This window comes from Balaenoptera ricei, chromosome 3 (assembly GCF_028023285.1).
Source record: "Balaenoptera ricei isolate mBalRic1 chromosome 3, mBalRic1.hap2, whole genome shotgun sequence".
NCBI lineage: Eukaryota > Metazoa > Chordata > Mammalia > Artiodactyla > Balaenopteridae > Balaenoptera > Balaenoptera ricei.
Window position 1 is genome coordinate 76093857 of NC_082641.1, and position 27064 is coordinate 76120920.

Genomic DNA, 27064 nt, shown 5'->3' on the forward strand with positions numbered 1-27064 from the left:
AAATATTACCTTTCGGCAACATAATCTGGTAGAATCCTTGTCCTATAAGTAATGTTCTTCCTAAATGTACTCGTTATATAAAACAGTAAACAAATGTAGGCTAAATGGTTTGTAAACACTTTTAATATGGAAAGAATATGCCTCACTGTCAAAAATTTAGAACAGTAACACTGCAAAAAAACTGAGTTCCTCTTCTCGATAATATGACTAAAACAGATTTTGGTTTGTGTACCAGACTTACTTAATTTAGCAGTGTAAAATCCGAATTCTAATGTTAAACTTTTATATAATGATTCGAAGTTTTAAAAAAAAAATTTATTAATCCATTACATAGTTCTGGAAATTACTGGAATTATTATAATCACTCTGGTAGAAACAAGAAACTTTGGCCCAGAATATTTAAAAGATTTTCTAAATAAAAAATAGTGACTGTTAATAAATGGCCAATTATCTTAGAATTTTAAAATATAATAGTATCCTGAATGATAAGAGTCCTATAATCTTTCTCCTAATCACCTCCTGAGGAAGAGAGGATTTTTCTAAAATTTCACAGAGAAATACCAAATTGGACACACAGTAAGCTAAGCTAAAGATTTTAGGAAAACAAATTCAGGTATAAGAACCATTTTTAAGACAAACAGAAATTAGTAAAGTCTTGGTAGATGACCATTAAGATTAATATTCAAGGTTAATTTTATCTTTGTTTTCAAGGGTTCCCTAAATAAATAACTGATTAAATTTATAATCTATTATTTTTCAAGAAAAATAATCAAGGCTTTCCTTTAGTATTAAATTAATGAAAATCACACTGAGAATAAAGTTTACATGGGTATGAAGAAATTGATACATAGGGTATTTTAATTTCATGCTCCAAACAAGTAAATCTAAACATACAATTTTATACTTTACAAATGCACATATATAATTCAAATTGAAATGAGAGAAGCCTAAAATAGATATATTCAAGTCACTCAGTAAACACGTTACATTGCTCAGCTATGTTACACATGAGAGATACATACAGAAGTGCTTAGATCCATTGACAAAGCCAGAGTGTTCATAAGTGAATACTGGGACTGGCTAAAACGCCAAAGGGAGGTGGGGGAGCAACAGCTGACTGGTTTCAAACAGGCAAACTTACCTAAAGACAAGCTGAAATCAGGATAGGGATAAAAAATTGATCACCGTCAGTAAATAAAGCACTTTTGAGTCAACTATACAAGCTGATTCAGGCTATCCCTCATCCTCACCTGCAATAACTCTAAACTCCTTTGCTGTCACACAACTCACACATTGCAGATGGGCAGTTTGGGACTTAGACAAAAATAATGTGTAAGGCGGAGTCAAGATGGCGTACTAGGAGGACGGGGAATTCACATCTCCTCACAACTAGGGCACCTACCACGGACACCTAAGGGGACGGGAAGAACCCCAGCAACCGGGTAGGACGTGGGGCGTGGGGGCAGTGAAGGGGGAGGACAAGTGGAGGCGGGACGGAACTGGTGCCCATGAGGGGTGGCTGGGGGAGGGGAAGGGATTCCACGCCAGAAGGGGGAAACTGGGGGACCACTGGGCAGACAGAGGATCAAAAGGGAGTGTGGCCAGGTTTCCCCTGCCCACTTGGACCCTCAGGAACCTGTTGAGATCCCAGGCCTGATCCTCTGCTCACCGAGGCCCCCTCCAGCCACATGGGTCCTGAAGGAGTGGGAGGGAGGGGAGGGGGAGCAAAAGTAAAGGCCAGACCTCTGAAACGGGCACCCCTGAGGGGTGGCTGGGGAAAGGGAGGAGTTTCTACACCCAGTGGGACCTACCCATGGTTAGGGGTCCAGTGGTGACAGGGGAGACCCTGGGGGAGACGGTGGGGGAGGGGGCGCAAAGGAACTGAAGGGAAAGTGGCCAGTGCTTATCCTGTCCACTTAGGCACCGGGGAGCTCGTTGGGCTCCCGGGCCTAATCCTCTGCTCTCAGAGCCTCCCTGCTGCCGCACAGAGCCCAAGCCCCGCCCCTACACCCCCACCCAGGGCCCTACCTCTACACTAGGAGACCCCCTCCAATGCACTGGGCCTAAACCCCACCCACACACCCTCACTCAGGGCCTTACCTCCAAACTCCAGAACCCCACACTCCAGAGGCCCTCCTTTCCACCTGCTGCCTTTCCCCTTCCATGCAGGTCATAAGCAGAGGCCCTGTCCAATGCTTGAACGTCGCCCTGCCTAGGCCGCACCCCCAAGGGCTTCTGCTGGATGCGTGGGTCCTGAGCCTAGGCCCCGCCCCACGCTCAAATGTCACCCCCCCACCCACGTAGGTCCCGTCCAACCCTAAACCCCACCCCTGCCTAAGTTCCACCCCCTGCCTAAACTCCACCCCCATAGCTAAGGCTTTTTTTTTTTTTTTTTTCTTTTCGTTTTTCCTCTTTTAGATTGGGGTTCTGTTTTACCTTGTTGATTCATTGTTGTTGATTCTTTTACATTTTTATTTTTCCTAATAAATCTTTTATTTTTCTAATTTTATTTTATTCTTTATACTTTGCTATTGTTCTCTCCTTTTGGTTTGTTCCCCGCCTCCCGCTGCTTTTTTTTCTGTTGTGGTTTTATTTTACCTTGTTGAAGTTGTTTCAATTATAGTTTTATTTTTCCTAATATAATTTTTATCTTTCTAATTTTATTCTCTTTTTATTCTTTGATATTGTACTGCTTCCTTCCTTCCTTCCTTCCTTCCTTCGTCCCTCCCTCCCTCCCTCCCTTCCTTCTTAACCGCATCACAAAGCTTGCAGGATATTGGCTCCCAGGCCAGAAGTTGGGCCAGAGCTCCTGTGATGGGAGCTCTGATACAAACTGCTGGACTAACAGAGAATCTCAGGCCTCAGGGAATATCAATCAGAGTGAGAACTCCCAGACGTCATCTCAGCATCAAGACCAGGTTCTATCCAACTGCTTGCAAACTCCAGTGCTGGCCATCTCAGGTCAAACAAGCAGTAAGACAGGAATACAGCACCACCCATCAAAAAAAAAAAGAAATAACAAAAAAAAATTTTACAGATGAAGGAGCAAGGTAAAAACCTACAAGACCAAATAAATGAAGACGAAATAGGCAACCCACCTGAAAAAGAATTCAGAGTAATGACAGTAAAGATGATCCAAAAATCTTGGAAAGAGAATGGAGAAAATACAAGAAACATATAACAAGGATCTAGAAGAACTAAAGAGCATACAAACACTGATGAACACCACAATGACTGAAATTAAAAATACTCTGGAAGGAATCAATAACAGAATAACTGAGGCAGAAAAACAGATAAGTGAGCTGGAAGATAAAATGGTGGAAATAACTGCCAGGGAGCAGAATAAAGAAAAAAGAATGAAAAGAATCAAGGACAGTTTCAGAGACTTCTGGGACAACATTAAACGCACCAACATTTGAATTATAGGGGTCCCAGAAGAAGAAGGGAAAAACAAGGGGAATGAGAAAATATTCGAAGAGATTATAGTTGAAAACTTCCCTAATTTGGGAAAGGAAACAGTTAATCAAGTCCAGGAAGAGCAGAGAGTCCCCTACAGGATAAATCCAAGGAGAAACACGCCAAGACACATATTAATCAAACTATCAAAAATTAAATACGGAGAAAAAATATTAAAAGCAGCAAGGAAAAAGCATCAAATAACATACAAGGGAATCCCCATAAGGTTAGCAGCTGATCTTTCAGCAGAAACTCTGCAGGCCAGAAGGGAGTGGCAGGACATATTTAAACTGCTGAAAGGGAAAACCCTACAACCAAGATTACTCTACCCAGCAAGGATCTCATTCAGATTTGATAGAGAAATTTAAACCTTTAGAGATAATGAAAAGTTAAGAGAATTCAGCACCACCAAACCAGCTTTAAAACAAATGCTAAAGGAACTTCTCTAGGCAGGAAACACAAGAGAAGGAAAAGACCTACAAAAACAAACCAAAACAATTAAGAAAATGGTAATAGGAACATACATATTGATAATTACCTTAAATGTAAATGAATTAAATCCTCCAACCAAAAGACCAGACTCACTGAATGGTTACAAAAACAAGACCTGTACATATGCTATCTACAAGAGATCGACTTCAGACCTAGGGACACACACAGACTGAAAGTGAGGGGATGGAAAAAGATATTCCATGCAAATGGAAATCAAAAGAAAGCTGGAGTAGCAATTCTCATATCAGACAAAATAGACTTTAAAATAAAGACTATTACAAAAGACAAAGAAGGACACTACATAATGATAAAGGGATCAATCCAAGAAGAAGATATAACATTGTAAATATTTATGCATCCAACATAGGAGTACCTCAATATATAAGGCAAATGCTAACAGCCATAAAAGGGGAAATTGACAGTAACACAATCATAGTAGAGGACTTTAACATCACACTTTCACCAATGGACAGGTCATCCAAAATGAAAATAAATAAGGAAACACAAGCTTTAAATGACACATTAAACAAGATGGACTTAATTGATATTTACATGACATTCCATCCAAAAACAACAGAATACACTTTCTTCTCAAGTGCTCATGGAACATTCTCCAAGGTAGATCATATCTTGGGTCACAAATCAAGCCTTGGTAAATTTAAGAAAACTGAAATCATTTCAAGTATCTTTTCCGACCACAAAGCTATGAGATTAGATATCAATTATAGGAAAAATCTGTAAAAAATACAAACACATGGAGGCTAAACAATACACTACTAAATAACCAAGAGTTCACTGAAGGAATCAAGAGGAAAACAAAAAATACCTAGAAACAAATGACAATGAAAACACGATGACCCAAAACCTATGGGATGCAGCAAAAGCAGTTCTAAGAGGGAAGTTTATAGCAATACAATCCTACTTCAAGAAACAAGAAACATCTCAAAAAAACAACCTAACCTTACACCTAAAGCAATTAGAGAAAGAAGAACAAAAAGACCCCAAAATTAGCAGAAGGAAAGAAATCATAAAGATCAGATCAGAAATAAATGAAAAAGAAATGAAGAAAACTATAGCAAAGATCAATGAAAATAAAAGCTGGTTCTTTGAGAAGATAAACAAAATTGATAAACCATTAGCCAGACTCATCAAGAAAAAAAGGGAGAAGACTCAAATCAACAGAATTAGAAATGAAAAAGGAGATGTAACAACTGACACTGCAGGAATACAAAGGATCATAAGAGATTACTACAAGCAACTATATGCCAATAAAATGGGCAATCTGGAAGAAATGGTCCAATTCTTAGAAAAGTACAACCTTCTGAGACTGAACCAGGAAGAAATAGAAAATATAAACAGACCAATCACAAGCAGTGAAATTGAAACTGTGATTAAAAATTTTCCAACCAACAAAAGCCCAGGACCAGATGGCTTCACAGGTGAATTCTATTAAACATTTAGGAAAAAGCTAACACCTATCCTTCTCAAACTCTTCGAAAATATAGCAGAGGGAGGAACACTCCCAAACTCATTCTACGAGGCACCCATCACTCTGATACCAAAACCAGACAAAGATGTCACCAAAAAAGAAAACTACAGGCCAATATCTCTTATGAACACAGATGCAAAAATCCTCATCAAAATACTAGCAAACAGAATCCAACAGCATATTAAAAGGATCATACACCATGATCAAGTGGGGTTTATCCCAGGGTTGCAAGGATTCTTCAATATATGCAAATCAATGTGATACACCATATTAACAAATTGAAGGATAAAAACAATATGATAATCTCAATAGATGCAGAAAAAGCTTCTGACAAAATTCAATACCCAATTATGATAAAAACTCTGAGAAAGTAGGCATAGAGGGAACCTACCTCAACATAATAAAGGCCATATATGACAAACCCACAGCCACATTGTTCTCAATGGTGAAAAACTGAAACCATTTCCACTAAGGTCAGGAACAAGACAAGATTGATTGCCCACTCTCACCGCCATTATTCAACATAGTTTGGAAGTTTTAGCCACAGAAATCAGAGAAGAAAAAGAAATAAAAGGAATCCAAATTAGAAAAGAAGTAAAACTGTCACTGTTTACAGATGACATGATCCTATACATAGAGAAACCTAAAGATGCTACCAGAAAACTATTAGAGCTAATCAATGAATTTGGTAAAGTAGCAGGATACAAATTAATGCACAGAAATCTCTTGCATTCCTATACACTAATGATGAAAAATATGAAAGAGAAATTCAGGAAACACTCCCATTTACCACTGCAACAAAAAGAATAAAATACCTAGGAATAAACCTACCTAAGGAGACAAAAGACCTGTATGCAGAAAACTATAAGACACTGATGAAAGAAATTAAAGATGATACAAAGAGTTGGAGAGATATACTATGTTCTTGGATTGGAAGAATCAACATTGTGAAAATGACTATACTACCCAAAGCAATCTACAGATTCAATGCAATCCCTATCAAACTACCAAAGGCATTTTTCACAGAGCTAGAACAAAAAATTGCACAATTGGTATGGAAACACAAAAGACACCGAATCGCCAAAGTAATCTTGAGAAAGAAAAATGGAGCTGGAGGAATTAAGCTCCCTGACTTCAGACTATACTACTAAGATACAGTAATCAAGACAGTATGGTACTGGCACAAAAACAGAAATACAGATCAATGGAACAGGATAGAAAGCCCAGAGATAACCCCACGTACATACGGTTACCTTATCTTTGATAAAGGAGGCAAGAATATACAATCGAGAAAAGACAGTCTCTTCAATAAGTGGTGCTGGGAAAACTGGACAGCTACATGTAAAAGAATGAAATTAGAACACTCCCTAACACCATACATGAAAATAAACTCAAAATGGATTAAAGACCTAAATGTAAGGCCAGACACTATAAAACTCTTAGAGGAAAATATAGGCAGAACACTCTATGACATAAATCACAGCAAGATCCTTTTTGACCCACCTCCTAGAGTAATGGAAATAAAAACAAAAATAAACAAATGGGATCTAATGAAACTTAAAAGCTTTTGCACAGCAAAGGAAACATTAAAAGGAAAAGACAACCCTCAGAATGGGAGAAAATATTTGCAAACGAAGCAACTGACAAAGGATTAATCTCCAAAATATACAAGCAGCTCATGCAGCTCAATATCAAAAAAATAAACAACCTAATCCAAAAATGGGCAGAAGACCTAAATAGACATTTCTCCAAACAAGATTAACAGATTGCCAACAAACACATGAAAAGATGCTCAACATCACTAATCATTAGGGAAATGCAAATCAAAACTACCATGAGGTATCACCTCACACCAGTCAGAATGGCCATCATCAAAAAATCTACAAACAATATATGCTGGAGAGGATGTGGAGAAAAGGGAACCCTCTTGCACTTTGGTGGGAATATAAATTGATACAGCCACTATGGAGAACAGTATGGAGGTTTCTTAAAATACTAAAAATAGAACTACCATATGACCCAGCAATCACAATACTGGGCACATACCCAGAGAAAACCATAATTCAAAAAGAGTCATGTACCACAATGTTCATTGCAGCTCTATTTACTATAGCCAGGACATGGAAGCAACCTAAGTGTCCATCGACAGATGAATGGATAAAGAAGATGTGGCATATATACACAATGGAATATTACTCAGCCATAAAAAGAAATGAAATTGAGTTATTTGTAGTGAGGTGGATGGACCTAGAGTCTGTCATACAGAGTGAAGTAAGTCAGAAAGAGAAAAACAAATACCGTATGCTAACACATATATATGGCATCTTAAAAAAAAAAAATGGTTCTGATGAACCTAGGGGCAGGACAGGAATAAAGACACAGGTTTAGAGAATGGACTCGAGGACACAGGGAGGGGGAAGGGTAAGCTGGGATGAAGTGAGAGAGTGGTATGGACATATGTATACTACTAAATGTAAAATGATAGCTAGTGGGAAGCAGCTGCATAGCACAGCGAGATCAGCTCAGTGCTTTTCGACCACCTAGGTGGGTGGGATAAGGAGAGTGGGAGGGATATGCAAGAGGGAGCAGAAACTAACACAACACTGTATACAGCAGAAACTAACACAACACTGTAAAGCAATTATACTCCAATAAAGATGTTTAAAAAAAAATGTGTAAGGGTGTCTTACTCTCAAGGAGAGAATGTGGGTCGCAAATTCTACACCCAATATATTTAACCATTGTAATCCTTTAAGTACTGTCTTTGAATAAACTGTTGCATGTGGGAAATACTATTCTTATTACAGCAATTGCCTTGCAATCCAAGAAAGATCCATTTATCCTTTCACTCATGTATATATATTTCACATACACACAGAGAAATCTTAGAGAATCAGTTGTAGGAAATGTTCATTATTGGCAATGTAGTATAGTGGGAAAAACAGAGGCTTTGCAGTCAGAAAGACTTGGGCTCAAACCTTGGTTTAGTTACTCTTATTAGATATGTAACTATGAGTAAGTCTATTTATGTTTCTGAGTCTCATTTAAGGATCTGTAAAGTCAGTGTAATACATAAGACAATTATGAGGATTACATGAACAAACAAATGATGACAACTACTTCTAACTATACAAATGGATGCACAAGGGGGGAAGGAGTTGGGGTCAGAAGGTCTTAAATTGCCCCCTTTTCCCAAGAAGGGGGTGGAAGTTGTGAACATGACCAAAGTGATTCATGATCAAAGCCAAATAGAAGCATGGTGAATCCAATTGTATTTTAGACAGTTACTATCAAATGTTTTCTTTGACAAGAAATAAGAGGAACCCAATTTGGAGAGCTAAGAGGAGCATGGCTTCACAAATGGAGAGAGAGTCAATGACATGTGCAAGTGGACTGTAAATCAAGGATATTACATACAATAATTCTAACTAATATTTACTGAGTGAATACTATTTGCAAAATCCAGTACACATGTTGCAAAACACCGGAAACCCAGTTCTTAACTACTCTAGAATCATTCTAATGCAAAGTAAAGTAAACATAAAACAGAAAGACAGCACCAGTAACAGAGAGATAGCACCAGTAAAGAACTAGTAGAATATGGTAATAAAATAGACTCCAGCCGGATAGCAGGGATAAATATTTGAGCTTTCCTGGGAAGCAAGAGGCCACTCATTTTAGGGAAAAGAAGGGAATGAAAGCTGTAGTTGCTAAAACCCCAAATGGGCATGTGATTCTCCAGGGCCTTTTATTTTTGGGGAAGAGCAGTAGAAAACAAATTCTAAATCCTCAAATTCCACTGACCTGGCACTGTGACTTGACATGTTAGTTTCAATGAAGGGGGATGGCACGGGGCGGAGAACAGGTGAAGCAGTCCAGACACAGTGCTCGCTGAGTCCAGACGAGAAAAGTTCAAACTGGATAGCACCAAATGCCTTAATAAACCAGTCCTACTCTGTTCTAGTTTCTCTATTTCAGGTTACATAGCTGCTCATATTGTTCTAGTTTTATACTGCCTAAAACAACAACCGAAAAAAAGTGGTTCTTATCCTAATCTAAACTGCTTGCTTTTGTTGATTCTACGCTTACTCCAGAAAAGAGATGTAGACCAGTGTTTCTAGAAATGTGGTCAGCAAACCTCTGGGGTTTCCACAGACCCTTTCAGGGGGTCTGCATAATAATACTAAGACGTTATTTGTCTTTTTCACTATGTTGGCATTTGCATTAACAGTTGAAAACAATGGAGAATAAAACTGTTGTGAATTAGCACAGATCACTGTAGCGGTTCTAAACTCTAGTAGTCATTGTATTATTCACTACCACATACTCAGGGGAAAAAAAAGAAAGTTTGCTTAAAGATGTTGATGAAGCAGAAAAACTACTTTTATTAAGTCTCAACCCTTGAGCATATGTCTGTTTAATATTCTGAGTGATGAATAGAAGGAACGCATAAAACACCTGCAAACCAAATTATGTTATGATGGTTGTCTGGAGAAAAACTAGTTGTGCAATTAATTGAGTTGTGAGCTAAAGCAGCCACTTTTGTAATGGAGCACCATCTTTACTTGTAAGACTGAGAAACAAACTATGATTCAGATTTGGGCATTTGGAAGCCATTTTCTCGAAAATGAACAAAGCCTGACAGTTTAAGGAAAACAACTGACAATATTTGTCGCTAATGATAAAAATTGAACGTTCTTGATAAAATTAAAATTTTGGGCAACTTGTACACTCCTTGATAAGCTTGATAGTTTTTCAATTCTTAAAAGCTTTGTGGATGAGATTGGTAGGAACAGTAATAGATAGGAATTTTTGATACTACATAATAAAATATGTCAACATTTGGAAGATCTGTATAGCTCAGTGAAACAATATTTTCCAAATGACCAATACAAGATGTTATAAAGTCATTCATGGGTAAAAGATCCATTCAAAGTACAACAAAGACCAATGGATTTCCATAAAACAGAGTATGCAATGCTCACTGACGTGTTTTAGATTCACACAGCAACTAATCTTTAAGAAACTATTACCTCTTGTTGAATGTTGGTATAGCATCAAAGAAGAATATATATAATTATCTGAAAAACCTTTTAAAACACTCCTTTATACAAATGCATATCTGTGTGAAGCCAAATTTTCTTCATAAATGTCAATAAAGACAATATATCACAAGATGCCTGCAGGAATTCAGCTGTCTTTTATTAAGCCAAACATTAAAGAGACTTTTTAAAAATGTCACACATCTCACTATGTGTTTTTTGTTTTGGAAAATATACTTATTTCTCATAAAAATATGTTATTTATGTCATCATATAATGGGTTTATTATTGTTATTTTAAAATAAATATTTAAAAATTTCTCAGGTTTAATTCTTTTTATGGAAAATATCAGTAGATGTAACCCATATAAACAAAAATCCTTTAGTGACCTTAATAATGTTTAAGCATTTGAAAAGGGGTCCTGAGACGAAAAGGTTTGAGAAGCACTGAAGGTAAACTAATTGGGAGAGGTGTCATCTGGCCGTAATTCTCTCCATATTTCCTAAGGGAAAGGGAATAAGGAGGGAAGAGAAAGGAAAGGGGATATACTGAATAGTAGGTATCCCACTGGCTGTTTTCATACACATTAATTTACTTCATTCATTCCATACAACAGCCTAATAGTTATGATTATCCCTATTTTACAGATGAAGAAACTGAAACTCAGAGAGGAGAGGTGACTTGCCTAAAGTCACAGCTTATAAGCAAGAGAATTAAGGTTACAGCATGCACCTTTTTGATTCTAAAGTTCTTATTCTTTCCACTACCTTATATTTATGGCAGAATCCCCCCACTAAAATTCATCAGTGGCCAATCAAAACCCCTAAATGCAGAGCTTTGGTCTTTTCTGTAATTTCTGTTATAAATCTAAATACGTAATTATTTTACTTATTTCTAATTCTTCAATTTGACTTGTTTTTAACCACATCCAAAGAATGCTTGGTAGACTTAAAAATGGCTGTTAGTTGAATTTAGAGAACAATGCACTAATTTTCTGAGTGTTAGTGTTGTTTAGACATAATATACATAGTCTCACAGTTCTTTCAATCTCATGCTAGTCAATATCAAAGAGTAGATTTATATAGTGAAGGGTCTGTCTCTTTTGCTTTGTAGGTTCATGTTAGCAAGCATTTATTCAAATATGCATTCATCAAATATTTATTAAAAAATCTACTGTGTTTACTAGGCTTTGGTAACATGAAACATGAAAATACAAAGATTAATTTCTGATGATTTGAGATAGAATTATGGCCCTTTCAAAGCTTTACAATTTTATGGAAACCTTCTCTGTAATTAGGTTTGATCACAGCTTCTCTTTTAAATGAAAACCTTAAAATGAAGAAACTAACGTATGCTTTAGTGAACGTTTAATGAATATTTTAATATTGCTGTATTGAGTTCTTAGAAAATGCAAGTAGTAATAACAATGATCTGCTGCAGGAAGGATGCATTCCAGCTTGCTTTCTACCATGTTAAAGGCACACTGGATGTTAGGAGGAAAGATGAAAATTCATTTCAGGGGGAAATACACTAGGAAGTCTGAATTTAGCCACAGATCTAAGCCACATTTTCCAGTTGAACTACATCAATTAGCAAAGCTGATGTTTTGATCTCCTTCTGTCTGATTCCTATGCTGTAGTGGTCACTGGGTACCAAACCCAGGAGGGTAAGACAGGGGTATTATTTTTGGTACAAAGTACCAAGAGTTGCAAGGGGATTTTGAAATCGGATTCTTTCTCAATTGATTCTGAACTTGAGAGAAGACAGGATGTTATTTATTGGCCCAGAAGTCCCAAGACTATGTGCCGGATACTATGTTCACTTTATACATATTATTATCATTCCATTTTTCAGACAAAAAACTGAGGCATAAGGAAGTTAACTTGTTTGAGGTGACACTATATTAAGTGGAAGAGCTGAGATTCAAGCTCAGGTCTATCTGACTTTGCACTTCTAATCTCATCTCCACACTATCTCTCTGCAAAGGATATGATTCTAAATGTTATTCAGACACTAAAAATAGGAAATAAAAAGAGCTATTATCACAATCTGCCTTCATTGACTACAGGTTTTACGTTTATTTGGAAAAATGTAGATGTCTTAGAATATAGAAAATGTTTAAAATAGTACATCCTTATATTGATTATTCAGTTACTAGCTAAGTCTATTCATTTTTCTTTCTAGTTATATTTTAAAAGATTTTGGGCTAAGGAAAAAAAAGGAAGAAAGAAAAAATGTAGTGTGATTGGTGTCTTCAGTTTCTGAGGAAAGCAAAATTCAATATGAACAGCAGCAGCCCCTGGTGGTCTAAGGGGAAAAACATAGTGTATCTATAATTATGGGGGTTGAAATATGTTTTTAAAAAGAATATATGTACATATTTAGCCATTTGACTCAGTTCTCAACCCAACACATTAAAAAACAGATGCTTTAAAAAATGATCTGTTGGCAAGATGCTTGTTAAAATTTTATCAGTTGAAATATTAAAATTCATTTTGAATTAATTAACACATTATATAAAAATAAAATGTTTTTGTTTCATCGTTTTACAAAGTACTATACCAGTGGTGATTAACACTGGGAATTTTGTGTGTCTTGATGTGTGTTGCTCAAAAAGAAACTAAATTTATAGGATTACCACTAAATTGATGACATTTTCTGTCTTCACTCTTGAATTCAGTTGGCAGATGTTTTCGAGAACAAAAAGTTCCATCTTATTACAAAACATATTAAGCAGGTTTTCCTGCCAGGCATGTCTGACATGATGTTTATTGCCTAGACCAAATCAATCCCCTTAATAAGCCATAATATATGCCAGAAAGTACATTATTTCATAGTTAAGGAAAGTTGCCACATGAAAGACTAAGTATTTTGATCTCTCAAGCTCTGCTCCTAATGCATCAGAAATGTGCTACATAATCCAATAGTTAGTCACATCTATTTATACTCATTTAGTAAGTAAAATAAAACTATACTTTGCTAATCTTAAAGTTTTAGGCCTGGATTCTACTTTATTTCTGCTGGTGTATACTAGATATTTGCAAAAATTTCACAGGAGATTTTGGCTATTTACTGGATGCCAGAGAAAGAAAAGTCAAATACTTGAATATTCTAGGAAAATAAAATAGTTTCAGAGATTAAACAATCATTGATTGAAATATAAATGAGTGGAATTTGGTTGCTAAATCACTAGATAGAAATGACTTCCAGTGGCATTTGCACAGAAAAGAAGAGGTACAGAGGAGAAGAAAGGATATTTATTGGCCTTCAGCAATATTTTGGACATAGTCCAAGTCAGAGCATCAAAAACAGATTTTTTTTAAAAGAAAGCTTCAGTTTATCAGAGCTGGCTGTTTCTGAACAACTGCAAAAATTCACATGAATGCTGAAAAAAATCAGTCAGAAAACTAGAAACCAAATATCTTGTGTGTTAAGGAATAAATTTTTTGATGGATGTCAACAAGCAATCAATCCTTAAATATTTGAGTATCTTCAATGTGTAATGCCAGGCTCTGCCAAGATTCCTATTCTCTAAATGTCTCCTCCACATTTGGATTTTTCCTTCTGTGGCCATGTGATCTCCCTTCCCCCTCCACTTCTAGTAGTTTTATTTTTTTTAATATTCTGAGTCTAATCCCTCTACTTTACTTCCTATCACTACAGCCCACAACTAAGTTTCTTAGGGAAGATATATTCAAGCAATTCTAACACAATATTACATAGATCAGCATCAAATCACTTTTGCCTATATTCCACCTACATACTATAAAGTTCTTTTACTGATCTTCTTCCTTAGTCTAAATATTTGTCCTCTTATGCTACAGTTTGATACCAGAATAACCCTCATTCCTATGCTGCAGGTCACATTATCTAGGTATCTCTAGACTAAGGCCTAGTCTTTTTGCTTTGGTCTCCTTCCAGGGGATTGGATCTTAGTGAGTAGATTTAGCATCAGTTCCTGACTTTCTCGCAGGATGCACTGTACTACCGTAAAAACTGGCTCCTATCTGCTTATTCATAAGGATTGATATGCAATTCCAAAATCTATAAAGCATGCTCAAAGAATTGTAGGGCTAAGTGGAAAGGCGTGAAAGATAAATTGATAATAATATTATGAGACAAAAGAGATAGCTCAAGATAGAACATGATAAATTCCATACAAGTTAACTAATCATAACAGCTCCCAACAGTCTTAGTAAGGAGAGGTCACTGATTATGATGGGTGTGGATGAGTGGGATTTCAGCTGGGCACTACAGCATGGATAGAATCTGGATTAAGGGAAAGAACAGAAAAGCAAAGTTACAGATCCCATGAAGCACAAAGTGTATACAGGGTACAGCAAGTACAACAGCCTGGCTGTACTCTTATGAGCAAGTGTGTAAAACAGAAATAGCAATAGGTTGGCATATATATTTCCATTTTCATCCATAATTTTAGCATCATGATGATATAGCTAAAAAAAGAAAATAGGGTATCTCACTTTTATATATTCAGATGAAAATGTATAGGTCAATCAAGGTATCAAATAAATCATGACAAACTGATTTTTTATCATTAATTTTCAGAATATCTTCTCAGTTACTGGATTGGGTAGGGGAGCCACAATGTAATTTTTCTTCATTTTGGTTTCTTTGAATGTTTCCTCACAGAAGATCAAGTAGTACACTTTAATAATGCAAGACATATTAGAAAAAGCAGTAGTAGTTTGGGATTTTAATCCTGGCTCTACCATCTTATTTATCAAATAAAAAATTATTATGAAGGCTCTGTTCTACAAATATTTATTATGGTTCTGTTCTAGGCTCTGGGTTACAGCAATGAAAAAAACAGACTAAGTCCCTGCCCCATGGACCTTACGTTAAGAGCTATGTGACCTCAGGAAATTTACGAAGTATTGACTCTTAGTCTCCTCATCTGTAAAATGGGATCAATATTATTGATCATATTAAATTTTTTAACACATTTTTGACTGGAGATGTATTGCGGCCACAGGCATTAGTTTCTGCAAAAATCCCCTGGTCAATGTGTTAACATTATTATTTATATATTATAAACATACTATAAATAAATTGTTTACTGACATTTACTAGTGTCCATTAAATGATAACTGGTCAAAAATCTATATAATCATCAAACGTAGTTTACTGTATCATATCATGCTTTTATTATAATGGTTTAATTTTAATATTTCAGATACATATTTTATTTTCAACCAGTTAGAACAATGTGGGAAAGAGGAAAGAGAGCAAGGATCTACAGTAATCAGAAGCACTGGTTTTAACATTTAGTTCTATCATTTAGTAGTTATGTGATCCTAGACAAAAATGTACCATCTATGCATCAGTTTCTTTAACTATAAAATAAGGGTGAAATTATTTGATTTACCTAGCTCATGGGGTTGTTCCAAAGAACAGATGATTGATTTCAAAATGTAAATGATTAAGAAGTATATAAATAAATGTTAATTCATCCTCATCACATACATGCTCTGTGTCTGAAAATTACAAATACATATTTGGAGATATGTAGAGGAAAGGAGAGTACTAGAAGTCACTTCTTGAGTGGATCAAAATTACCTAAGGATTAAGGCACCTGACACAAAATGAACCATTATTCTCTTTCCCACTACAGGCTCATGCCTTACTATCTAGAAGTATGTTTGAAGAGTGTCAGCTTAGCTCTGCTATTTTGCACAATTCTGGAAGATTTTAAGAGAAAGGGTGTTTATTAAGAAAAATAACATTCATAACTAAGACTATCAGGTATAAAGCTGTGTTATCTACATGAGTCTATTTTTGTCTCTTAGTGCTTTCAATAAAAACTTAGACGAATGAAATGGGACAAGAAAAAAAGAGGCAAAAAGACATGACAAGAAGTAAAAATAGCAGGAGTGTAGAAGAGATAAAACAAAGAAAAAAAGACAAAGGGAAAGGTAGATCTTAATGAAGCAACATAAAAAGATTTTTTTCCCTTGGTATAAGAAAAAAATAGATGCAGAAATAAACAAAACAGATGTGAAAAAAGAATAAAGAAAATGCACACATACAAGAGAACAAAAGAGAAAAATTAAAGCAATAGTGACATGATAAAGAGAAAATAGAAAAGAAATAAAACTTAAAAGACAGATGTCAGAAATAGATGCTTAATCTGTACATACATATCATAGGCAAATAAAAGAAACCGTTCAAGAAGTAAAAAACTTAATACGCAAAATCACTTTTTGTTTGCATTTCACATACGAAACTGAATATTGCGAATGATTTGTATATTTCAAAAACTTATACAATTCATTTTTGGAATCCAGATATCAGGGGGAATTTTTTTTTAAAATTCTATCTTAAGATGGTGGTTGACAGACTGGATCATATTAATTAGGAAGCTCAGGACAACCAATAGAGAAGAAGGTGACATCAGGACCCTGATGCAGTCATGGCGAAGAAAGGCAGTAATATAACTACATGAGCAAGCTACTTATGAATTCCAAATCTAATCATTGTTTTTGTTTTTCAAACAATATATTAAATAGATGCTTTTCAGAAATTTAAATATTGTAATCTGCCTAACTTTTGCGTGACTCATTGTATGACATGCTTTAGGTAGTCTTGATCTGGACACATTTTTGGGGGTCCTGAGAATTTATATGCTGCTTAACTGTCCTAACTTACTCAACAGACTGACCTATAATCAAATGTCTTGAACGTTTGGAGTACAATTCCCAAAAGTATAGCAATTATGCCATGAACTAGAAGTAAAATAAAGAAAATAACTTAGAAAGCTACATATTTTGCCTCAAAGGTGGTATGAAATATTTTATTAATGAGTTTTAAAGTAAATGTAAAAATAGCTCAAGTTGAATAATCTGAAACTTTATTACTATCTCACAGTATAATCTATAAAACGTTAAATTGTCTATATTTAAATGTTCTGAATTGCTCACTTTTGAAGAACATATCAATTTACTATTTTACTTACCCAATAGCATTTTGGACATACTGCACTAATAAATTATATTTCTAGCACCCATAATAAGGGCTTTGAAAATTGCATGAATCTGTCACATATATATAATGCACAGTGGTATATCAAGCAGAATGTGTCAAAGGGCAAATAAAATTGTTTGTGCCCCCTATAGAATTAGAACTCCTTGGGCAGCACTGCTATAATGATCCCATGCTGCTAGCATTACAAAGTGCAAAGGTTCCCTGGATAAGAAAAGAGCAAAGGACAGAGTTCCCTCATTACACTATTCCTAAACTATTCTAGCTTAAATATTTATTAAGATATTAATTACTCTTCCTCCCTCCATCAGCCTTCAGAAGTTAAGCTGAGAAACTATGGATGGATGGTTGCTCATAGGAAAACAATGCATTAAAACTATAACCACCCAAGACAAAGACTGATGTTTGTACAGTGCATTATTAATTGATTTTGAGACTTAAATAAAATATCATACTGAAATAAGAATGTGTTTTGTTACTTTGAATAAAAAACAGAAAACATTTCAAATAACACCCTTGGGAAATAAATCTTTAAAAATTTAAAAATTAACACTTTAAAAAAAATAAACAAAATAATTTAAGAAAATAAATATAAATAAAGAAAAGGAATGTAAAATTGCTTAGAACAGGTCTGAACACATGGAAGATTTTCAATAAATGTTAGTTGCTGTTGTGATTTAAAAAAAAAAAGAAAAGGAAATAATGAAGGAAAGTAATGATCTTGGTTATTACTTACTCTGATATACAACTGCATCATTTCTTTTTCCCTTTGGGGGTTACGATACTTCTCGTAGAAATCACGTCGCTTCTTTGTTTCTTTAGAGACTTTATCTTTTCTTTCCCGTTTTTCTGCTGGTTCATCTGAACTATCAGAAGATGACTGTACATGTATCTTCGGCTTTTCTACTTCGATATAGTTTTCATTGGGATTCAGTACTATTACTCCATATCCTTCCTGTTTTGAAAGCAAAAAAGGCAGCATAATTTAATATTAGAAATCATTACAACTCATAAAAACGTTCTTAAAATCTCATAGTGATTTACTATAGTTACATATTCACTAAAATATTCCTTTATAATAGATTATAGTTTTAATTTCTCCAACAGAAAGTGATTTAAAATTATTTGCCTGTATTGTGTGTAGAAATAAGCATAGACTGCCTATAAGATCAAAAAGACATAATTGTAACACATTAAAATAATAAAGCTTAAATTAAAAAAGTACTAGATCTCCCAGAACCCCCAAAATGATTCAAATAAATTATCAAATAACAAGTACACTTTCAAACCACATTAATATTTATAATACATATTTTGAGAAAATAACCTCTTTGAAATTGAAGTTTACAATTCCAACCACATTTTGCTGGATTTCTGTTCCTTTACACTTGCACTTTAATGAGTATTTTTTATTTGTTTGAACTTAAAAAAAGAATAAGCAATTAACAAGGAGTAAACAGCCTACAGATTTACATGTCTTTATTATCAGAAACACAGAATGTCTACCTGTGCATATTGGATTTTTTTCACCTCTCTTCTTTCAGGAAGGCACGCAAATCACAAAACAAAATAATGTCTTACTATAATGTATGCAACCAAGTTTTTAATCCTGAAATTTCTTTTATTTTTCAACTACCATAAAAATTTCTCTTTATTAAGAACTAGTACCAGGAAACAAGTTCCAGAATTTAAAATACAGCTTATTGAGCTATTAAACTTTTTGTAAAGTTTTAAAAACATGTTTTCCTGTCTGACTTAATTCTAGCAAGGCAAACCTTTCTATGGTTATAATTAAGGAAACTTTTGGCATTTATATTGTAACTGATGGAATAATTGAACCATGAGAAAATAGAGAAGGATAAACAATTACCACTGACAAGCCACACAAATTTTTGAAGCTATTTATATCTTGTCTTTTCTATTCAATTCTGTACTGTGGCTGTCCCTATTTTGTCTGGTAAAATCTTGTAAGGTCATACTTAAAACATGTGTTATATTATGTTTAAAAAAATAACAGCTCTTAAAAATAAAGCTTAAAAAAATTCTCATCCTTACTAAAAAAAAAAAAAAAAAAAGTACATACTCTTCCCAAAATTGTAACTGTAGAATCTTCTACATCAAGTTTAAATTTAATTGTTTTTTGCCAAACCAAACATATGATAATTAAAAAAAAAAACTGAGAGCAGTAATACAAGCCAATATTAGCATAGACAATTATCCTTATTTTTAAATATGCTACATTGCTACACATTGTTGGCTTTTTTAATAGTTGATTCCACAAACTACATACAAACTTCGTTGGGATTGTTTCAGTTTCCCCCCTAATCAGTTGATATTATTGTCTAAAACCATGATATGGTTTGGAGATTTTCAAGATCATTGAAGTTCTGATTTTAGTGATAGGGCTGTTAATTAAGATATAGTTGTCTTACACATATGAAAACTATATAATAATATATACCAAACTGATTAACAGAATACCACATATTCCTCAATATGTGTTTAAATAAAACCTTTCATACCTTGTTCATGAAAGGCTTATAAAACACTTTACAAATTTTTTAATTTAAATGTTCATTAACAAAACACAAGACAAGATCTTTTTTTTAAGTTTCTTAGCTGGTAAGTCAAAGTTTTACCAACAAAAGATATTTTATTTGGTTCTGCTTTATTCTAATCTGTATAGCTATTCAAAAGTCTTGTAATTCATTGTGATCACTGTCAGGTAGACATATTGTCACTCGGTGATTTTCTACAGTTGGACACACTTGACTAGTTATTAAAATCACATTTGAAGGAAGTTCCTACCCCTCTTCCTTGTGCCTCTTACAACTTTTCACGCCCTTCTCAAATTTCAGCTATAACTTCTCCTCCCACCAAAAGTAAGTTAAAGAACACTGTTGCACTCTGCTAAACAGGCTGAAATAGAGGCATTCAGTACACTGCCTCTGGTGTAAGGAACATAGTCAAAAAAGGTCACCATAGGCCAAAAAGAAAATTGCCTCCTTACTAGATTCTGTACCGTGAGTAAGCGGTCTCCTGTCATGTTTCTTCCCTGCCTTCTCTCAGTGAACTGAACTTTACACACACACACACACACACACACACACACACACACACAGCCTTTCATACTTACAAGAGGTAGGGTTAGCAAGACCAGAACAGAATCTCAGAATTCTTAGAGATGAAAATAGTGATATATTACATTTTAATGATAATATGAAAAATTTCAAACTCAAGGTAACAAAGTGGGACTTTAATAAATTGATAGAACATGAACATCACCTTTGCACAATGAATAAACTCCAAATAAAGGTAAATTCTTTAGACAAAATTTATAGTCACCAAAAATGAGAAAACTATCACCCTAGTTTATAATTTAATCACTAGACATCACATTTTCATAATGCCAGATTTATTTGAGCAGAAGTTTTTACTTCAATTTTTGCAAATCATAGATTGAGAAATTATCGTGCCTACTTAATTTTAAATGAACTATGAAATTTGATATGCCCCATCTAAATAAGTATAAAAACCAGAAACACATAAATCATCAAAGTAGTAGTATTTGTCTAAGTTATCGATTATGTAACTGAAAATTACATGACTCATTTGTCCAATTTTATAAAGACACAATGTCAATTTTTCACCAAGGCATCAACAGATGAAAAATGATTCTATTTTTAAATCATGACTATATAAATCAATTAAAGAATTTTTATCATATAAATTTCAACAATGAATGCTTCTCTTTAAACATTTGATTTATTCAGAAAATATTTTATCATTTAGATATTTCATCTGCAAATTTAATTAATGAAATAACAATCAAAAAATATTCAGGAACATTTTCTGTGGAAATGAGAGCTAATTTTAATAAATGTCTCTCTTGCAAATTCAATTACCATTCTGTAAAAAACTTACATTTTTCAAATAAAATTTTCCTGATAATTAATGTAATATTCACAGAGACCATTCATAACCATTTTATGAGGAGGAGAAAGCTGGAGCAACAAAATAAAGTTAACTATCCCACCTAAAGATATGTAGTAAAACTTCATCTTTTCCTCTTTTTCTCTGCCACATGTAAACATTGTCCAAAAAATCCTTTTACATAATAAAGCTACAAAGAGTTTTGCCATGTTAACATTAATATATGTAAACTAAGGGGTCAAAGTAAATAGTCAGAGTAAACAAAGCAGACCACAAACCAGCAGTTAAATTTAACTGTTTTAAATAGAATGATATCAATTTATATCTTAAAAAAAGAGAATAAACATCATTTTAAAAATCAATTCTTTCTATCCCAAGTAACTCAATCAGTACACGCAGAAATAAGTAAGAAGAGATCCTAGTTTAACCTTTAACAAATGTACCCATAAAGTTTTACAAAACTACTCTATAAAACCAGGCGTCAAATATAATATCATAAAAGAACTGTGCACTGCCACTCCAAAGGAGATCTCCATAATTAATGCTTAGAACATTAAACATTTTATATTGAAGTATTTTTAATTTAATTATTCCTTAAGCATGCTAAATTTCTCCTAAGATGAAAAGTTAGGTCATTTCAAATGTACATGGAAAGTTCTGTTATCTTTACCAAGATAAAGTGATCAAACTGATTATCTAACATTCTACAACTAAATAAATAAAACTTCTGGCATCTTTTGTAATGATTCACCCAAATCAATTCCAATATCCAACATTTCAAGAGACAAAGCATACATAAAGTTGTTAATTAACTCTTATGTTTGATCGCACAGTCTAATAGAAGATCAAGGTGATCAAGAGGACAGATATCGGTAAAAGTAAGTTTTATCTCTTTAATTTACCTAATCCTATTTTCTACCCTTTTGTAGCTATAACTATAGTTTCATTATTAAGCCTGTGTTTATAAGGTATAAGCCATGGGATCTTAATCAGAAACTCCCAAAATTTTATTGCTTGATGTAGCATTTTATTCATCACAGTGCTTGCTGTGATTTAAACAGAATACAGAGTCCTCTGGGCCTCCTTTACTTTGAAGTCTATAGATGCACTTACTAATAAATAATAGTTCATTTATCATTCAATCAACAAATGATGGCTTAGGTCAGAGGTCTAGAACAGACAGGTGATGCCAAACACAAAGAACCAAAGAGGAAATCTTGCTTAAGAAGTTAAATCAGTACAGAAATGTACTTATGGAGAAGATTCTATAAATAGATAAAATTTTAAAATGCCTGGCCAGAAACAGAATGTACTTTTGACCCCAATGAAACCTTGCCAAAACTGAAGATTTATCTAAGTTAATTTGCCTATTAATTACCAATTATAAGGAAATCGGAAAATAGGAGCAAATTCTACATCTTTTCAAATCTCTTGTGGTTGGCTACATAAAAAATCAGCTGAAAGTACTCAGCTCTACATATTAACCTGCCAATACTGCAAAGCCACATGTGACCAAAGAGGTCAGGGGCCAGAGTAGAATCCTTTGACCTACGGAACTATCTGTTTTGGTCTTCAGGCAAGGCTCCGTAAGAGATCATTTTACACAGATTTATCAATCATATTTTTCACGTTCAGCATTCTATCTGCTTGGTTTGAAAGAAGATAGGTGCTCATCCTCAAGGGAATTGAAACCCAAAGTGTCTTATCTATAAACTACATCAACCCATGGTTAAAATGGACAAACCACTGTCCACTCATCTTTTCTGAAAGATGTATGTTGTGTTTCTTCCCATCTTTTTCTCAAGAAGGGTATGTATATGTCACTGTTGCAACATCCTAGGTGCAACAGTGAAATGAGGTCATGACAACCAATCAGAAGTCACTAGTGAAGCGTTAAAGTAAACATAGCTGTTGGAGCTGCAGCTCTGCTTGGAAAAATGCCCCCTCCATTATTTCAGCAATTTTCTCAAGACGTGACCTGGGACTGAAACGCCTGAAATGTCACTTGACTCTGTTTTGTGCTTCTTCCCAATTGCATTTAGATAACAGCACCCTGCTAATATTTTGTAAAATGTTTGTCATGACCACGCTTTGACTTGTAGCTCCCTAAATTCTAATGTTGTGTTCCATGGTATAAAAATACCATAATGTGAACCAACATAGATTATCCCAGTAAGTTTCCAACTTCAAATAGCTCATCAAGTTAGTCAGTAAAAGAAAACATGCCACAAAAAGTTTTCGGAGGACCACCTGTTGTCTATTATTTTTACATAGCACTTACTCATAAATCATAACACAGGGTAATTAATCAAGCTGTCAAAGAGAAGGTCAAAGGTTATATGGTAGAGTCAGAAGGTCATGCATGGGCTGATAGAGGTCAGGGTCACACTGCATTCCTCATTATCAAGTTGGGATGAGAGACGGCCCAAGCAAACAAAAGTGAAAGCAGATGGAGAAGAGAGTGGATAAAAAAAAAAAAAAGAAAAGAAAATTTCACAAACAAAAAGAAAAGTGAAAGAAGACTGTCAGCTGCTTTCAAGTAGAGAATAGAAGAGAAAAGAAATACACTGAAATGTGCTCAAAGAAGCTCAAGAACATAAAGAAACTACAGTTTTATTAATTAAATAAGTTGAATATAACATATATTATGTTTGTCATCTCTATACCTTCCCTAGCTAGTGTACCAGGATAAATTAAGGTAAATGCAAAGAGTTCCAAGGATAAAGTACAATTACAAAAAAAACTTATTATAAGAGGGTTTTTTCCCCTTTAATATTGTTTCAGCATTATAACACAGATGCAAATAGTTTTAAGCCATAGGATAGATAATTTTTGAGTATGCTACAAAGATATCCACAAACACAAATGCATCATAAAAGTCCTTTTGAATAACAAAACAGTTATAAAATATTCTATTATTACGCTGGCCTGAATTAGATGCAGAATACTGTGCAAAATTAGCTGTCACCCTTTGCTCAAAATCTTTGTTAATCTCATTTTGAATGTTTGCAGCTTTATCAACACATGCATCAATGTCAGCTCCTTGGTTACTGAACCGCTGTAGTTGGAAGAAGATATAATTAAAATGTTTTGGCACAGAAAAGGTGAAATTGTATCTTCCCTTGTTCCCTTAGGAGTCTGTAAAACATGAAGGATATATTGACAAACACACACCCTTGTCTCCGGTTCTGACATCAGGTCAACCAAGTGCTATTTATTTTAAAACATTCACTTTGCACTTACTCACATTATCACCTGCTCTGTTTCTAACTTTTCCTAGGCTTTAGAACGTTATGTTGCTTAAATATCACAAATTTCTCTTCAAATCATCAATATCTTACTTATCAAAGCATTCCGTAAATGTACAGTAGCATTATAAAAAACATTTACCATTCATTATAAATGGCAAAAATATGATTTAATACTACAGCATTATGAAATATTTTATATTCTTTGCTTCTCATTCTCATAAAAAGACACAAACATACACCCACACATTTATACATTAAACTAAAAGAAGTAACAAGTTACAACTGTTGCCCAGTCAGTGACAGATCAAAATGCCTAAGTGGATACAGGGAACCCTATGGACACACCTCCTTTATTACATGTTCCCAAGCCGACTTGAATGGACAAATTTATCTTATGAAATGTACTGTTCTGCATGCTAGCTATGCCTTTATGGTTTAAAGTCTTAAATGTTCTCCTAACTTATTAGCATTATAAAATTGTGTAAATATTGTAGCTATAGACGGTAGGCACATGGTCTTTCAAAATATCACTCTTACCCAATCATATACAATACAAACATATTGTTTTTAAGTTACTCTTAAAACCTGCTTATGAACTGTGGTACATAAATCATTTTATCTTAAAATATGTCACCTTTCTCTTCTATTCCCTCAATTAAAATAGCATGTCTAAAATATTTTTGTTGTTTTTTCAAGAATATATCAGTGCTTTGCTTGTGTTTCCGAAGTCCACTTGCAAGCATGAGGACATAATGAAAGATCCCAAGTATTCACTGAGTCAATCATTCTTTAAACACTGATTTTATACAACAAGTATTTAATAAGCAGCTACTATCTACCAAGCACTATGCTAGGTACTGTGCTATACTTATGGTCACCTTTTATTTTAAGATATTTCCACTCAGTAGAAAATTCCAAATCATAATTAAGTACAAATTCCTAAAATGTCTACATGAAGTCATGTTATTCTTCAACAGGAAGAGGAATATGAAAAGAAAAAAAAAAAAGAAAAAAGCATTATAAAATATTTCTAAAACCAATCTAGCTAGACTTTCAAGGATGAGTAATCATAAATAGTAAGCTGTGTTTGTGGTTTGTGTTACGAGTATTATTTAAACTTACTCCATCACAAGGAAAGTGTACCTCTTAGGAATGTGTGTGTGTGTGTCTGTGTGTGTTTGTGTGTACATGCACATTGTATATCCAGATATTTTAACAAGTAAAATCATTTCATAATCTAAGGGAAAATCTTTTAAACACATCTACCTCCTAACAAACAGGTGCAACTGAGTACAGCTATGAATTCCCCTTTCCACAGTGACCTATGTCAGAAGATCTTCTCATACTTCTTCTGCTAAATAATTTAATTACTTATGAGTTATGGTTTCTTTGTAACCTTTTAAATGACTAACTCATTAAAATGCAAAAATATGCAAAACATGATGTCACCGGGTCAAACAGCTGTGTTGGTAAAATTATGGCTGTGAATGTCCCCAAGAACATGAAAATATTAATAATTTATATTGCTCATTAGATGGCAAAAACTCTTTAAACAGATTTAGAGACAGATTAATTTTGTAATCACAAAATGCTACTCTACCTCATGGTAACAAATCTTTCTACCATCTGTGACCCTTTGGTATATATAAAACATATAAAAATTCATAATGGCTTAAAGTTTTTGCATTATAATATGCATATTCAGGAAAAAATGTCATAAGAACCTGAAATATGGCGGTAAAGGACTTTGTTTTGGAAAAAAACCCCACAACTACTTGCCAACATTAATCACAACTTAATTTTCCTTCAAAGAGACAGGACACAATAATAGCAAATAAGTTATAGTATGAGACAGTCAACAAGTCATACCCCTGCAAACCAACAGGATGCGATAACTGCCTTACTCTGCATAAAAATAAATGTCACAGTATGACTTCAAACCTTGGGGAGAAGCTTCTCATAGAATGACAAGAAGTGATGAAATTATGTAAACAAAATACTATCATTTTCAAAGTTTCAAACGTCTCATGCCTGTGTTTCACAGTATCAGGATGGTGCTCAAAGCAGAGGGTAGGATAAAGATCTCCCCAACTATCAGTTGTTTTTAGACACAAAATGTTTTAGGTTTAAAAACATATGCCTTAATTGTCAAATCTGTGCTCTTTACTCAGGAAACTAGCTTCCTAACAATCATGTTTTTCTGTCTCTTAAGCAATTTAAGCATCAAATTCATTATTTACTACTGTAAATTATAGAAATGTGTTCATCTAGTATCAGCCAGCAGCAACAGAATTACTTTCATGTGCACTTAATAATGTTATTTACATTAATAATCTATCATGGGCAAAAATTAATGAATAGACAGTCCTGACATGTGGTCTTTTAAAAATACAATGATTAGG

General features: G+C 34.2%; 1 protein-coding gene across 3 annotated transcripts in view; it reads right to left on the bottom strand.

Annotated features, from left to right (window-relative positions):
* ARB2A (ARB2 cotranscriptional regulator A) overlaps window positions 1–27064 on the bottom strand; it is a 416169-nt gene that overhangs the window by 229205 nt on the left and 159900 nt on the right. For all 3 annotated transcript variants that reach the window (XR_009502347.1, XM_059916776.1, XM_059916775.1), the window contains one exon: window positions 18215–18433. Coding sequence is in view for 2 of the 3 variants with exons in the window: in XM_059916776.1 (XP_059772759.1) it covers window positions 18215–18433 (219 nt within the window). In the remaining variant the exon portion in view is untranslated. The remainder of the gene's footprint in view (window positions 1–18214; window positions 18434–27064) is intronic.